The sequence below is a fragment of the Pseudochaenichthys georgianus genome, chromosome 17 (assembly GCF_902827115.2).
Source record: "Pseudochaenichthys georgianus chromosome 17, fPseGeo1.2, whole genome shotgun sequence".
Classification (NCBI taxonomy): domain Eukaryota; kingdom Metazoa; phylum Chordata; class Actinopteri; order Perciformes; family Channichthyidae; genus Pseudochaenichthys; species Pseudochaenichthys georgianus.
In genome coordinates, this window is record NC_047519.1 from 12,878,625 (window position 1) to 12,896,557 (window position 17,933).

Here is a 17,933-nt window from a genome sequence, read left to right on the forward strand (position 1 = left end):
TATAAACATTTGGTACCTCATTATTATTCTCAATGAATTCGTAATAGAAAAAAAACTTGGCTACATGATCCTAACAATGCATAGAAGGGGAGATTTCTCGCCAGGTGAAGCCCAAAAATATTCTCAAACGTGGGGAAAATAACCACGCACAGACAGGAGAGACCTTTATCTGGAGAAGGTTAACAGAGGTGTGAGAGGGAGAAAGAAGAGGAGAGACAGAATTTGAAAGGTTAACACACAAGGGTAGGAGAGGAGGTGGGAAGAGCTGGGGTGAGGAGGGGAGGTGGGAAGGGCTGAGGTAAAGAGGTGAGACGAGAAGGAAGTGGGAAGAAAGAGTACAAGCAAAGCAGAGAAAAGGGAAGCGAAAAAACCGGGGCGATTATAAAAAGGACAAAAGAGAAGAGGGATAGGTGTTGTCTGAGAGGACAAGGTGGGAGGAGAGGAAGAAAAGGAGAGGAAGTTGCATTAACAGAGAGGTGACAGGGCGGGAGGAAGATGTCAAACCTACGATTTCAGTCCTGCATTCTCCAGAGTGAGCTCCTCCAGAGTGTTGGACTTGCTGACTGTGTGCAGAACCTGGTCCACCACCTCGGACCCCTGGAGGAAAAAGAAAAAAAAACCTGAAGGCTCCTGGGACGAGGGGGCTCAAAAGGAAGAGAATGTAAAAGCAAGATGTAGTCTGAAGCAACCGGAGTCTGATTAGGATCGGTAAAGCCTGATTAATGGATTGCTGATTTTACACTTTCAAAGTACTTTTGTGAAAGCCACAATTTGCTAAATGCACGATGAGATAAATAGCCTCAAGGACTATGTCTAGACGTACATGAGCAGAGGTCATATTGGTCTAACATATCTGTCTCTTAGTTTCTTAAGACAAACATGTATTTATTATATTTTAGCAACTACAACACACACAAAGCTGACTGGGTTGAACTTTTGAAGTGGTTCTGTGAAGGCAGTCATTTGTTAAATTCCCTTTAGGTAAATTAAGATAAATAGCGTCATGGACGATGTCTCGACGTATTGAGCAAAGTTGATATCACATATTTTAGATTTAGTCTGACTCGTTAGAAAGAACATGTCATGAAAAGTCATGAAACTTCAGACATCTTTTGGTCATTACTAGTCAAATGCTTATTCTTTCAAGATTTTACCTTTAATTAAAATGTTGTTTACCTTTTTGGGTTGTCAGATTATTATTATGTCAAAATCAATAATCAGAACCCTTTTTTCTGCCTCAAAGAAGTCCAGTCTCATAATGAAAATGCTTATTACAGTAGTTTTAGGCACATTTTTGTAATTGTTATGTAATATTTTAATCGAACTTGAAATATAGTACTGGTTTAGTTTACATTTTTATCAATTTTAAGTATTTACGGGTACAAATATTTACTCCCTAGTATTTCTTTCGTTAAAGCTCGTTTCAAATACCACATTTTGTCATCAAATTATAATGAACATTTCAGTCAACCAAGTATTGAAAAAAATCAATAATTATCACCATTTTTGAGCTAAGCCCTGTCCACTTCAGACCCTCGAAAATAACAAGGACAAATCAAACTACAGAGATGTATGAGTCTTGAAAGGGAGGGGTGTTCAGTTTGTTGCAATACTCAACCTTGCGCTGCCAAATGAAGAAATTGTGTAGGTAGAGACTCAAATTTGGAACGGTTCTTATAAGCCGTTATGTGATTCAGGAATGGGAGACAAATCTGAAGGGCTTGTTCACTCCCATGTTTTCAGACCGAGGCAGCCAACCAAAAAACTGCTGGTTGCCCTTTTGGTTTGTTTGTTGACTGGTAGTCACTCGAGGTGCCAACATCTGTTTTAAACGGTTCTTTTGACATTTGAAACCACATATGAGGGGCATTAATTATCAAGATATTTGATATTACATTACAAATAATACTTGTTTGTTTAACTGAGTGTTTTCACATAAGATGGATACCACTCACTCTAATGCACAATATGAATATTTAATAAAGATTCACATCCTCTTTTAATAGGAACATAAAACAATGCTGACTCACCGTTCTCTTTCAATCATGGGTTTCTTAACTTGCTTTCATTTAGTATGTCATCTCAAGAGATGTAATGACAACACAGTGAGGATCCATGTACAATACACGATGAATTTGTACAAACCCATAGCCATATTGATTAATGTTGACTGAAAATGCTAACCATTCTGTAACCATCTAGCAAAAGTGAGGAAGATTTAAAAAAAAAAAAAAAGATAGTTACTATGCGCATGTCTTTGCAGTGCAGCTTGGTGAACCAGGTGTTGTACGCAATGGATGCCACGATTACCGCCAAGTCCCTGAAATGGAGACACACACACACACACACACATTAGAGATAGATTCAAATCTTTAAATTAGCAAACTCCATCTGCTCCAAACCATTTGAGGTTATTGATCCATAAATTCACATTATCGTGGGCCAAACTCTTTTTTTCTTTACTCCCCGTTTAGTAAAAAGCAGTTCATCATTGTGACAGGGAGTACACTCGGGGCAGGGCTGCTTTCTAAAAGATGACTGATACTGCAACCCTGCCGAGGAGGAGGAGGAGAAGACGCAGAGAATAAGGAAAAGGGGGGGGGGGGGGGAGAGAAAGATGGAAAGATCGATGCCGGGGTCAGTGGATTACTCATTCAATAAAGCCACAGTTTGATCCTAGCTGCAGACCTCAAACACTCCTACATCCACTGCTACACTGAAACCATCCTCTGGGTGTTTGTGAGAGGAGAAAGCGAGAGTTTTAGAATCCTCCGAGGTCCAACTAATGCCACACCTGCTATATATCATCTGCCAAACAAGCAGGGAAAGAGAATAAGCCCAGAGAGAGGGAAAAAAGGAGAGACATAGGGAAACTACAAAGTGAAAAAGAGAGGAAGAGAAATTGTAATTTAGCCAGGGAGGGGTCCTGTTGCCATTAACTGCAGTAGCCAGACATTAGTGTAGATCTCCGTGGAGTAAAAACGGCTTCAGGCTGTGTTCCTTTTTCGGGAAAAGCCATCACTGCATACCAGTTCATTCTGACTGGCCCATCGGAGTCTGCGTGTGTGTGAGAGGGCAGAAGATGTCAAGATTCATCATCAACACTGACTGTTGATTCATGTTTTGACAGCAGGACATGTAATTGACCTCTATGAGGTTTCACTCAGTCATGCGGCGAGTTGGTGTTCATGTGTCGTCTTGGACTAAACTCATCTCTTTCGACTCCACTTTGAGCAATACAATTACTAACTAAGCACTTACATACTAACTAAGCACTCATATACTAACAAAGAACTCATATACTAACAAAGCATTCATATACTAACTAAGCACTCATATACTAACAAAGCATTCATATACTAACTAAGCACTCATATACTAACAAAGCATTCATATACTAACAAAGCACTCATATACTAACTAAGCATTCATATACTAACAAAGCACTCATATACTAACTAAGCATTCATATACTAACAAAGCACTCATATACTAACTAAGCACTCATATACTAACTAAGCACTCATATACTAACTAAGCACTCATATACTAACTAAGCACTCATATACTAACAAAGCACTCATATACTAACTAAGCACTTATATACTAACTAAGCACTGATATATATATATATATATATATATATATATATAGTAATAAGCAGTGCCCCTTTCTTACTGTCCTAAATGTGCACAATGTAGTGACTGCTTTTTCGTCTTTTGTTTTCTTAGTTGTGTTCTCAGTATTTTACATGTTTGTGTTATGTGTTATGTGTTATGTGTAACGTTGCTGCCTTCTTGGCCAGGTCAGCATTGTAAATGAGATTTTATCTCAATGCTTTTTATCTGGTTAAATAAAGGTTAAATACAAATAAAAAGATACTAACAAAAGGACGGGCTTATCTAAAGCCAGTTGAGTAGCACTTGAAATGTTTTTGCTCTATGAAACCTGATGTACTTTATGATTCTGTTTTCTTCAAGTTTGTGTCTTCCTGGTCGAACGCACTTATTGTAAGTCGCTTTGGATAAAAGCGTCAGCTAAATGCAATGTAATGTAACTGCAGGTCAATCTGTCACTTGTTTACACTTATACACTCCGATCTACTTGGGTTTGGGACAGGAAACTAATTTTAAGATAAGATCAGATAATAAATAGTCTAGCTTTAGGGTAAAGGTACAAATTAAATCGGGGGTAAGGGATTTAGAGAACTTTCTAGTTTGAACAGTGCTTACAAATACACATTAGTATGTGTATACAAGGTGAATGACACGTTTTATATAAACCAATGCAAACAAAGACACTACTTTACTGTGTATGGTCTAAGGCTGCCAGGGAAATATATATATAGGGAAAATATGCCTATCCACTCTCTGGCGGAGAAAATGTATACCCCTCTCATGTCTATCAATGAAAAGCTCCGGCCACCAGCAGCCAATTAGCTATTCTGTTTTGCTATAGAAATGATGAGATGTTAAAGGTCCCATCATATGCTTTTCCGGTTACTACCCGTCCCCTTGTGTGTTATATAGCTTTTTCTGCATGTAAACGGTCTGCAGTCACAAACCCTCAAAGTACACCCTGTAGCGAGTAAAACTCTAACACAGTCCTGTCAAAACGCCTCGTTGGAGATTTTTCTTTTTCCATTTTTTTTTTTACACACACACACACACACACACACACACACACACACACACACACACACACACACACACACACACACACACACACACACACACACACACACACACACACACACACACACACACACACACACACACACACACACACACACACACACACACACACACACACACACACACACACCACACACACACACACCACACACACACACACACACACACACACACACACCACACACACACACACACACACACACACACACACACACACACACACACACACACACACACACACACACACACACACACACACACACACACACACACACACACACACACACACACACACACACACACACACACACACACACACACACACACACACACACACACACACACACACACACACACACACACACACACACACACACACCTTTTCCCAGCTGCGGCTCCACGGATTTCTCAGCCTGAACTCAGCCTGAGCACACACACAAACTCACAGCCAGGCTGCCATAGGTGAGAAACCAATGTGATTTTGGAACATTGAACAATGTAAATCTATTCTAGTAGACCTCAACAATGGAATTATGATCAGTAGAAATGGCCATGTCATGGGTCCTTTAAGCTAGCCATATTTTCTGTACAGACGCAATATTAAAAAAAGAAACATAGTATTACTTTTTTTGCAATATACATTGCAGTATAAATACATTTGTTTCCACATAACATAGAATAGTTTATTTTAAAAAATGTAATTGCATCGATCTGGGGTACTTTGACAACAAAATAAGAGTTTATATAACCAAATTAATCGTAAAAGCATTGGTTGTATAAGATGACAGCACAAGGTCACACTCACAAAGCATATACATTGACAGGCTTGTTGTTAACGTTATTATGATCCGAGGTTGACCTTCTAGGACACCTTAAAGGCTCCATGTATTACAGAGAATTATGATTATAATATTCTATAGACCTTGAAAAAGGCTAAGATAGATCATTTATCCTGAGATTTCACAGGCGAAAAGGTCACAGGGTCCTCTGATTCAAAGGCTCCCTGGGTGCATGACTGTGCTCACAGCATCTCATGGCAGTAAGCCTATTAGATAATGTGAGAGCTTGTGAATTTGAGTTGAGGGAAGGACATGAGGCATCCAAAACATTGATCTGCAGTGTAAAAGTCATGACTATGTGCTCATTAGATTTGTGTGAAATAAGTAAAAGATTTTTCTTGTTGTAGTGTTAGACAAAAGGTCACCAGGGGTCGGCAAAACATTTGTATTCACCTTAGAATGAATATGTATGGCTCTTTGTGAGAATATCCTGGCCATCGAAGGTGGATATTCTGACCTAATTGTTGGCACGAGAGGCAGAAAGGTCAAAAGGCACTACATTCCTTAGGAATCATGCATTTATATTATAAATATTCAAAATAGATTTGACAGCAATTTGGCTGATGGTTGATCCAACCACCCTTCATAGCCAGATGGAAGATGATTGGTTTTTGAAGCACGCAAAGAGGCTGTATGGTAATAAACAGTGTTACCGTAACTCCGTTATTTTTGGCAGTAACTAATACATTACTTTTTAAATTCAGTAACTCAGTTACCGTTATTACATGGTGCGTTACTCCGTTACTGCGTTCGTTTTTTTATATAGTCAACAGCCAGGTGAACAGAGATGAGAACTGTACTTAAGTACAGTACTTAGATACTTCCTGTGTCACATGCGGAGACGGGCTGTGGGCGTGTTTGTGTTGTTTACTAACAAGACTATCATGGCGGCGGCGGAGCTCAAGTCTAGTTTCTCCACCTGGAGATATTCTCACTATTTCACTTTTGTCGAGCACAAAGAAAAGAACGTTTAAGTTAAATGTAAGTTGTGTCCTGGCGGGTCAAAGAGCCTATCTACTGCCCAGACCAGTCATTCAAATCTCTTAAAACATCTGCAAAAACAAAATGCTTGGACGAAGCTAGTAACTAAGACCGGCACAGACTCAGCCGACACCACTCCACCTCCACCTAAGCAACAGCGGCTGGATTTTAACCGAGGGACTGCTAGCCAGGGAAAAGTCGATAACCGGGTTACAGTCTAACCCCGGACAGTCAGTGACTCTGTCCTCTAACATTGACAGGTAATGCCGACGGTAGCAGTGAGCTGTAGAGCGCCTACAGTAAGAGAACGAACAATCCAGACAGAGAAGTTGGACCAGGCATGAAATTGAAATTGAAATTCTCACACACACACACACACACACACACACACACACACACACACACACACACACACACACACACACACACACCACACACACACACACACACACACACACACACACACACACACACACACACACACACACACACACACACACACACACACACCCACACCACACACACACACACACACACACACACACACACACACACCACACACACACACACACACACACACACACACACACACACACACACACACACACACACACACTTCCCTCTCGTTATAACTTTATTTTATATTGCCGTGTTCACCTGAGCAATCGCAATTGCAGCTGGTTGCACAACTTCATTTATGTAGCCAAGATGGCGACCGTTGAAGTGTTCAGCATTCCCATGGATGCATAATCAGAACTGGCTACAGCGTGACAAATTACCTGTCATGCCTGGCTGTCAGAGCAGAAGTACCCGTATGTGCACACACAGAGCATGCCCAGTTGAGTTTCCTCTTAAGCCCCGCCCCCCATCTCACGCTTTCGGCTCAGTAGAATGTATGGATAGAGAAAATACATCTGGATTGGCTTTTAGCACATTTTACAACTTTTAAAGGTGGGGTAGGTAAGTTTTAGAAACCGGCTCGAGATACACTTTTTGTTATATTCCATGGAATGCTCTTAACATCCCGATAGCAATGAATATCTGAAGTGCTTTGACAAAAAATCCATTAAAAAAAGTATCATCTGTGGAACCTGTAATACTGTAAAAAGTACAACCAATCCGTTTAGCCGGTTTCTGAAACTTACCTACCCCACCTTTAAACGTAATGATTTAAATAAGGGCAATAAACTGTTAATACTGGGTCGTTATTTTTGTTTAAAAAAAGCTGATTTAGAGACGTCTCTTTCCCAATGTAAGTCAGTGGGAAAAAGTATTTCTGGGCCAGGTGACGTCACGGACAGATACAGAAGTTGTAGTACTGCCGTTTGGCCACTACGAATATTTTCCTCAGAGTCCGAAGAATTTCTGGGGGCTTGAGTGTTCCCAACTAAACTTTTAACCATTTTGAGTGCCCTTTCTCATAGTGCACTTCATTTTGCAATTCTTCATACTGGGACACACTGATGAACTCGCAATAGCAAATGTAAGTAGCAAAGTACGAGAAATCAGCCACGGTGAAAGTCCATTCTGCAATATTGTGTAAACCTGCAGTGGCCAGACAGAAGTAACAGAGACAGGCAAAGCGTGTGTGTTTGTTTGTGATGAGAGGAGTGATTCAGAGAGAAGACAGCTAGAAGAACAGAGCTGGGGGAAATAAATAGTGAAGGAGGGAATATGAACAGGGCGAGACGAGAAAAAAGGGTGTCCGCTTTCAGTCAGGAGGCATGAGTGGAGCCGATGTTTGGACGGACAGCACAGCAGTCAGCAGAAAAAGGCATTGCTTTGTTGCCCGCGGTAATGTCCGATGGGCTCGATCAGGGTAGATTGAAAGGATACGGAAGGACAAGAAGAGGAGGAAGGAAAGTAATGCACCAAAATGGTTTCTGGCACATGTATTGTTTCTCTGCATGTCTTTGTGATTCCTTTCTGTGAGTACTTTTGTTCAATCTTTGATACACGTTTGGTAGAAAAGCAGGGAGAGAGTCTTAATCATTCTATTGTGGGCTCAAGGGAACAATATTTTATAGGAAGATGTAAAAAAAAGCATTGGGTATGCAGCTTCCCCTGCAAAGGCTCTCTCTTCATCACACTATTTAAAATATTGGAGGATAAACAACAGCGATGACGTACTTTTCAATATGAACAATATTAATATATTCAAGAGTCACTGCGGCAATCACGCGTCTATGAATGGATTTTTGATTTAGCAGCATAGCAAGGCTTCGCTTCTACGGTGTTATTAGAAACACGTTTTTAAATAGGAATGCATCCCCTCCAGTTGGAATTGTTGTTTCTACACGAAAAGTAGAAATAATTCCCGAAGGCCTTTGGACAAAACATTCGTCGAATCAAAAGCTGAGGAAGCTATGTTGAATGCTCTCTTTGCATGTCAGCTGTCAAATGTTGTTATGATCGGCAGCACTCGACGGCACGTACGCTCTTCCTCAATATGTCTGGGAAAGCAAATGGGAGATTTCAAAAGATACCAGCGGGGAGTAGAGGAGACGACATATGGCATTTTACAGCTGTTTGTGAGTGCTGGATTCTGCCTTCGACAAGCTCATCATTCCACTTCTTTGTGATCTTTCAACACTTCTTAGAAAACTGAGGAGAGAAACAGGACAACAAGTGTGCCAGAAAGGGAACGACAGACCAATACACTTAACACTTTACCCAGGGAGGGTCTTGTTAAACCAGCAGCCACTCTCCTGTCAGATAAGAACGGGGCAGACAGAAGTCTGGAAAGCAATTCTTGCAGAACATCGTGAAGCAGGATGAGGACGGAAAGTCTTTCAAAACTTCAGTCTCAAAGTATTAGGACAATGATATGTTGTTATTGCTTTGGGACTACACAGTGGGTTTCAAATGAAATGCTGCAGTTACAATCCCACACATTTCAGTCCTGGTTGATTGTTAAGGATGGCATATGGAGGTTGAATTACAGGTCCCATGGCATGTGCATCGACCACATCGAGCAGATATTCTATCAGAAATGCAATAAAAGAGGATAGATCAGTTTGTGCACCGAAACAAAAATGGGATGGTAATAAAGTGTATTGGTTGAATAAAGAAGGCTGACTGAATTAATCATTCAGCTACACATGTTAATGTCTTGAATTGGATTTGAAGAGTGGGTCATGACGGACAGAAAGAGATTGCGAATATAAGCTGCAGCTGGCATCGTAGTTAGGGATGGGGTGAAATGTTCAGTTCACTCTGAGTAGAGCCAGTGCTCCTTTACATAGAAAGGGTCCAGATGAGTTGGTCCGGGCACCTCGTAAGGATGCTACCTTCCTGCCTCCCTAGGAAAAGGTTGCCAGGGAAAGTGAAGTTTGGGAATATATTAACCCCAACCCTTGATACCGGAATCTAAAGAAAGATACGACCCCGTCATTTGGACCAAGTGCCATGAGAGTGTACATTCAACACTGGATACAGTACACATTTCAAATTAAATAATTCACAGGGAAGAATTACTTTGATAAGACTTCTGCTTTAAGTTAAGGCTAAGGTGAAGAGCTTTTGCAATGCAACAAACAAGAGGGGTCATGAACAGTGTTGGGTGACAAAAGTAACGGAGTTACAGTAATATATTACTTTTTGCTGTAACGAAGTAATGTAACGCATTACTAATGAAATGTGGGTAATATATTACCCGTTACAATGCTCAGTAACGCAGTTACAACACATTTTAACCCGAAATTAAATGGCGTTTTGTTTTTTAACAATGTACTAACATAGCGAGACATTCCGACACCAGACATACGTGCGAGTAGATTAGTAAACCTGGTGTTTACTCTTCAGGCTTCGCGCCGGGATCTTCGGGGCAGTTGAATGTTATTCACCCTCTATTCAAAAAAGAGAACGGAGCGAAAAATACTAACAACAAATTGTGTCAGGTGCGCGTGACCTGCTCCGCTGCGCGTGCATCATTTCCAAAGTGCTTCCACAGCAGTGACACACATCTGTGGATAATCATTTATACGAAAATTGTTAAAGCAACCATCACTAAACGCCAGCAACACTGCATCTACTGCAGACCGTAGCAACAGGTCAGATGGGGACATCACGTTACCCTCCGTTGTGGACACTAGCTACTCCCGCCTGACTCGCCGCCCTCAACCCCGGAGCAGCACTCTTCATCGCCCGAAACACCGCCGCCCCTCTGCGGCCCGCAGGTGCCAGCCAGGATACCACGGCAAAACAGAGCCTGCCCAGGTATATCTAAACAAGTACCGCCTGCACAGTGGGGTTAGGTGGTCATTTTGCAGCTCGTGGTATACAAATAGACAAGGGCTAGAATATGTGAAAATAGATCCATACTCTGCCATGCCTGTAGAAATGTTGGGTCAAAAATAATGCATACAATAGCACAGATGCCTTCACCACGAATGTCTACAAAAATATCTCATATCCCAAGCTTATCAATGAGCTGATGTTGCAGCTGAAATGATCTCCAGGTCACAAAGTCAACCTCACATGATGATGATGTGATACCAGTTTTCAAGCAGTAAATATTCTCTTCCCAGAGTGATGGGACCAAGGTGATGTTTAGTAGGCTACATGGTTTTAATAATACTTTTGCTTTTCAATGTTTGCCATTTCAAACCATGAGCTGGTTCAAATAATATTTGCCTTGATTTACAAAATGTTCTCATTTGTTTTATCAGTACAGTTTTGAAGCTGTTGTGCTTTTCTTTGCCACAGTCCACTTTGGACTGTATGACATATTTCAGGATTGCACTTTTAACTCACTTGAAATGTTCTCACTTGCTTGGTTTCAAAACATAACAAATGCCATAATCTGTTCATTGGGGACCATCAATGCTATTTCTCATTGCTGTTGCCGGCCACTATTGCTCATGTAAACCTACTGCTGTACTGCTGCGCCCCTGTAATCTCAGAGGCACCCCGAGTCATGTTGTTCTGGAACCGGGCCTGTACACGGCCATATACTAAACACACTGCAGAGCCCATTCCGTGTCCTGTTAGTGTTTACTTTCTCTCTGCCTTCTTCTGGTGATTCATCTGACGTCTAGCGCTCCGTCTTTTAACCTCTTTTCCTTTCTCTTTCTTGATCCTCCTTAGCAACCTTCATAGTCCTTGACAGTGGTCTGTACTACTGTATTAACAACGTGTCACATGTTAAGAAGTTACAATCAGAATCGAGTATTCAACTAACCCGTGTAATACAAGTTGTTATAGCCTTAAGGGCCTACACAGTGGTTATGCTATACCACATTGCCCTTCATTGGATGTATAATGAGCTGCACTAAACTACATTTTAGCATTTAAAATACCCATTCTTTTGCGGTTATTTTGGTGAAAGTAACTAGAAAAGTAACTAAAGTAGTGTAACTCATTACATTTCAGAGAGAGTAATTTTGTAATGTAACTTATTACTTTCAAAAGAGAGTAATAAGTAATATGTAATATATTACATTTTGGAAGTAACTTGCCCAACACTGGTCATGAATAACATGATTTTTCAGCCAACTCTGACGGGGGGAAGAATAATCACACTGGTCCATAGCCTAGTTACATTCACAACAACAGCTCCGCCTGCACAGTATGGTGGATAATGATGTCTGTTCCTGGTAGTTGCCTTGGAACAACAGGGTGCAATATGTTCCACTGCTGGGGACATTATTAGGAGCGGATGTACAGCGCAGCACCTTTATTTCATACCCTGTAAACTAACTTATATTTCTACAAAATAACCTGGTAAAATAGATTGGCAATTACTAAAGAACATTGGCCAAATATTGTTCCGAAAAAGGGTCCCCGTCGTCTCCAGAAAGTGTTTCCTCACTGTTGCTTCACTCTGAAGTTCGACCTTCACTGTGCACAATGATGTGTGGATGTGCAGAGTTTGAAAAAAGAAGGCTGTTTTCAAATTCCTTCGATAAAGGGGAGCGTTTTTCTCACATCAAAAATGTACCGGCTGGACTTCATGACATCGGATTTAGTTAGGTAAATGCTCACACATGCTCTCTACAACACAAGTATATGAGAATTCAATTTGACCCTGATCGTGACTTTTGTAAATCATTGTGCATGCAGAGCGAGCAAGTGGGCGTGTTAATGCCACTTCTCTCAAGGCTGGCTTGAGATCAGAAGAAAACAAACATCTGAGAGAAGAAGACAAAGTTAATATGAGTGAACGGCTTTACATAAGTGTGATGTGGAAAGGTTGAGTAATGTAGGACAAATACGTAGTCTAAAATTCTAACTTTTGAGACTATCAGCACATCATTAAACTTGTAAAGTAATTACATAAACTTTGAAGGAGCCAGTGAATGGGATTGAAACCCCAATGCCGATAAGTAGGATAAGAAAGTAAAAAATCGGACAATAAACAATGGCTGCTAAGAATCTGGCGAAGCATCACAAAGGAAAATGCCAAATATCTGTGTGTTACAGAGAGCCACGCATTAACTCCAACTACTTCCTGTCCCCTAAATGCCCACTGATGTGCATTTAGACATCCTTAAATAAACGCTGAAAGTCAGCACTTAACCCTCATTTTCAACTGTAATCAGACTGGATGTGGTGCAAATGTTAACAAAGTGTGTCACCTGCTGTCGAGGTGGCTGAAATCCACTAGGTTGAACTCCCTGTTGTCCTGAGAGTGGTAGATGGTGTCGACATCCTGGAGCAGAGGAGGGGAGGGAAGAGAGGGAGGATGACAAGAAAGGAAACAAAGTACTTGTTACTGAAAAATATGGGACAGTAAAATAAAAAGACGAGATATATTTGATGTATAAACGTCCTTACCCACTGCACTTCTTCTTTGCAGCCGATTCCGTTGTAGTCACAAAGGGCCGCGTAGGTCTCCGAAAAACCTCCTGAAGTTGCATAACATAACAGACTAAGATAAATTAAAATGTAAAAATAAGGCATATTATATATGGAAGTGAAATATGTTACTTATTGTAGTGATAGACACATGGTAGGCGGGGGTCATCAAAAACATTATTATTTGAATTGTAGGTATGTATGAATATTTATAGCACTTAAAACATTAAAGCCAGGGAAGAATATAGCAATACTTTAAAAACTATAGCGAAGAATATTATGAAAGAAATATAAATGAATATTTATAGCGCTTTTTGAGAATTCCAGATCCAAGGCTTTGTTGTCATGCAACTACAGTGTAGATATGGCAATGAAAGACTGAAGTCCCAGGCTCCTCTAACAGCGCACCATGAATATATACAGGACATCAAACAAAGACAACCAATTAAAAATGGTAAAATAAATAACAGAATAGAAATAAAAAAGTGCAAGAGAATGTTGTAAGATATATCCAAGCCATGGAAATATAGGTATTATATAAACCATTATAAAAAAATAAAAAAATGGTTTACAAGGATTAGAAATATGCAAAGAATGAAATACAATATGTTGATGTTCATTTCCTAATGGAAGTGTTGTCAGCTGTTTGCACCTGTCGGCCACCGTAGCCTATAAGACTATTCCCTTCACCCATTGCCGTCTCTAGACCAAACACAGATAACACGTGCTCTATGGGGAGAAATGAGTGAAAGAAAACGACACAGACTATCAATTAGGGGTTTAAAGATATAATAAAACTTTACATATATGAATAATTATAATAATAATAAGGTCACAATGGATCAGGACAGAATAAAGCAGGGTAATGGAAGTATGGATGAAAGCAGGCCAGAGATGAAAGTGGAAGGCAGAAAGAGCAGAGAGAGATCAGCAGTGAATATCGAGGTGAGATGAAAGTGTTGAGGCATGAAAGAGCACTTCTTGTAGATTAACGGGATTACGAGCAGGAGAAAAGAGCATTCAGCAACTTTGGTCTGCTGACCCACTTTAGGATGAGACTCCAAAAAGATTCACCCTGAGTCAGCGGGAGTGGATGGACTCTGAACTCGGTGTCCGATCGGGTTTTGTGCAATATGTAGACGTTAGCAGACGTACCGCATGATTTCTGGGGATCCAATGACGATTCGGAGTTGGCTGAAAACTTGATACTTCCATCGGTCACGTCTCCTTCTGCTCGACAGATTGGAGGGCTGAAAGAAGAAGACGGAGAGAACGGGTTGAAACCATAGAAGAGTCTACAGCCATGGCTATATTTGTATATTCGTATACGCTTATACTGTATGTTGCACAATTGGTTTGCATTATGCTTCCTGTAATCTACCAATTTGGGCTGCACGGGGTGAACGGGTACATTTAATCATGTTAAGTTAAGGGATCAGTAACCACCCATCATTTATTATTTTTGTATTTCATGTATTGACAGTTTATAGGGAAAACATTTAACACAAAAAGAGAGTAGGAATTGGCCGTATAGCTCAGTTGTTACAGCTGGCGTCACCCCTCCGTATCCCCCCTTCTACACTGACACTTCAATAACCCCCCCCCCCCCCCGCCAAAAAAAAGGAAAAACATTGATATATAGGTCCAATTATAAATATATATCTTAAAAGAACTATGAACTCTGGGTAGCTGGGGAAGGTTGCATATCGATGGATGGGAGCATGATGGTTATACAGTAGTTTAGGTCATCGGATGTTTCATTGAAAGTTACAATTATTTATTGTAATTTATTTGAAATTCTTGACCTGAGCAGATCAAACCAATGTCATTATCTTAGGTTGTCCTGAGTTGACATTCTTTTTTTATTTTATTGACACCATTAGTTTTGTATTTAAATCCATGCAACTTGTTCCTGTAAATGTATAGACATTTGTAAACGTACATGTATTTCCTATTTCAGATGCTTGATTTGACATACATGGGGTTCTCTTCCATGTTGAATGGAAAGTTGGAAACAGGTAATCAAATAAAAAGGAGGCCACAAAAAAACTACTTTAAAACTAGTCTCCAGCCGTGCTACTAGCTCTTTAAAGTCGTTCCTCGGTACAGCAAACCTATGAACTGCGTTCCAAGTCCTTCGTGCCAACATGCACGACGGCCTCAGTGTTACTTTTTTGGATGTAAAGAGGTAGATAGTACGAGCAACCAGCGCCACATATGGAGACTGCAGGTTTTACCAGGAGAGGAAAGTGCTGTAGGAGATTAGCAAGCAAGGAAACCAAGGTCTCAGAAGGAAATGCACTGCACACTGTACAGTCTGTCCCCTTTTATGAGGGGATGCCCACAGCGTCAGAACATAGAGAAAACAAATCATTGGATCACAAAAGTCAAAAATAAGTCAAAAAGGATTTAGCTTCGGTTGAGACTGAACTATCTCAATAGTTAGAATACGAATGGGGGTGACATTCTGCTTAGACGTTCATGGTGCCCAGAGGATACATCCCAATGACTTGCATTATACTCCAGCCTAGTCCAAGTGGGCTTCATGAGGACACTGCTGAATGAAATATATTCTTATTGATGTTTTGAAGTTTGAAAGTTATCACATCTATTTATTTCATTTTAATGTTAACTTTTGATCTTAACAACACTCCTATTACTATTGGAAAGAGTTGGAAACCATCGTAATCCAATTCAACAAATAGTATACTATTAACAATAGTGTAGCATTATGCATTACTGCTGGTCAGTTTTCGGCCGTGTTTAATCATGAAAACGGTGTTATCCATGAGCCTATGTCTAACACTACGGAGGAGCTTAGTTTATGGTTTCACTCCACATGTAAAGCTGCTATGGACACTGTGGCTCCATTAAAAACAAGGCGACCCAAAACTAAATCCGAGCCTTGGCTCAATGCCACGACTCGTGCTGCCCGACGTGAATGCCGTAGAGCTGAAAGAAAATGGAATAAGGACAAACTACAAGTGTCTTTTCAAATGTTGAGGCAGTGTTGGCGTCTCTACCAGAAAACTGTAAAAGAGGCAAAAATAAAACATTTCTCTGACATCATTCTTTTAAACTGTCACAAACCTCGTGTACTATTTCAGACAATAGATTCAGCTCTTAATGCCCCTCAGACTACCTGTGTGGAGACCTCCCCTGCAGTCTGTGAACATTTTCTTCAATTTTTTATTAATAAAGTCACTTCAACTAGGACTCAAATCACTGCTCCATCAAAAGACACCTCTGTCTCTGCCCCCTGCTTTGCTGTTTTTGACCGTTTTGAGCATATGACTCTGTCCTCTGTGCAGGAGATTGTCTCCAAAATAAAACCCTCTGGTTCTCCAATCGACCCTGTCCCTCCTCGATTTTTTAAAGAGGTATTCCCCACTATAGGACCTTTTGTTCTTGACGTTTTTAACAGCAGTCTGCTCACAGGGGTTGTTCCGGAAAATTGGAAACATGCCGTTGTTCAACCACTTATTAAGAAACCTAGTCTGGATCCCACAGTTCTTGCAAACTTTAGGCCCATTTCCAGGTTACCTTTTATGTCAAAAATCCTAGAGAAGATTGTATACAGTCAACTTCTCGCTTTTCTGGAAGAGCACAAGGTACTCGAGGTATTCCAATCTGGTTTTAAAACCTTGCACAGCACGGAATCAGCTCTTTTAAGAGTTTTTAATGATATCCTCTTAGCAACAGACTCGGGTGAATGCATTATCCTTTTACTCCTTGATCTAACGGCCGCTTTTGATACAGTGGACCATGAGATCCTGATAGCTCGTTTGGAGCAGTGGGTGGGCATTAGGGGCAAAGCCCTCGAATGGTTTAGGTCGTATCTGACTGGTAGGACTTTCTGCATCAGCCTTGGGGACTCTGAGTCCTCGTCTGCTCCTCTCCTTTGTGGGGTTCCACAGGGCTCAGTGTTAGGCCCCCTGTTATTCTCCCTGTATTTGCTCCCTCTTGGGTCCATTCTTAGGAAGCACGGTATCGCTTTCCATTGTTATGCAGACGATTGCCAAATATATGTGCCACTTAAAAAGAATGACTCATATTCAATTAAACCGCTGTTAAACTGCCTTGAAGACATTAAGTCCTGGATGTCATGCAACTTTTTAAAATTAAATGATGACAAAACCGAAGTGATGGTTTTTGGTGCCCCTCGGACCACTCCTATAGACCTAGGATCCCTGGGCCACTCCACCAGGCCTACCATCACAAATCTTGGGATAAAGATGGACCCTGAACTCAAGCTTGACAGCCAGATCAAGGCAGTTGTTAAAAACAGCTTCTTCCACCTCAGGCAGCTAGCCAAAATAAAGCCTTTTTTAAATAGTGACCTCTTTGAAACTGTAATCCATGCCTTCGTCACCTCCCGCTTGGATTATTGTAATGCACTATATATGGGGATAAGTGCATCCTCCCTTGCTCGCCTCCAGATGGTGCAAAATGCAGCAGCACGGCTACTAACTGGCACACGCAAACACGAGCACATTTCCCCCATTTTATCTTCACTCCACTGGCTGCCCGTTCATTTGAGGATTCATTTTAAAACTCTTTTATTTACTTTTAAAGCCCTGAATGGCCTGGCCCCGCCGTACCTCTCTGAGCTGTTACACAG

At 40.9% G+C, this 17,933-nt stretch overlaps 2 protein-coding genes across 4 annotated transcripts in view; one reads left to right on the forward strand and one right to left on the reverse strand.

Moving 5' to 3' along the window:
• Positions 1 to 17,933, forward strand: part of LOC117461967 (zona pellucida sperm-binding protein 3-like) — a 526,690-nt gene that overhangs the window by 198,055 nt on the left and 310,702 nt on the right. The window lies entirely within an intron of this gene.
• carmil3 (capping protein regulator and myosin 1 linker 3) overlaps positions 1 to 17,933 on the reverse strand; it is a 115,497-nt gene that overhangs the window by 74,996 nt on the left and 22,568 nt on the right. For all 3 annotated transcript variants that reach the window (XM_034103654.2, XM_034103653.2, XM_034103652.2), the window contains exons 7-11: positions 14,468 to 14,562; positions 13,292 to 13,362; positions 13,093 to 13,166; positions 2,245 to 2,320; positions 509 to 597 (exon numbers count right to left, since the gene is read on the reverse strand). In XM_034103654.2, the coding sequence (XP_033959545.1) occupies positions 509 to 597; positions 2,245 to 2,320; positions 13,093 to 13,166; positions 13,292 to 13,362; positions 14,468 to 14,562 (405 nt within the window). The remainder of the gene's footprint in view (positions 1 to 508; positions 598 to 2,244; positions 2,321 to 13,092; positions 13,167 to 13,291; positions 13,363 to 14,467; positions 14,563 to 17,933) is intronic.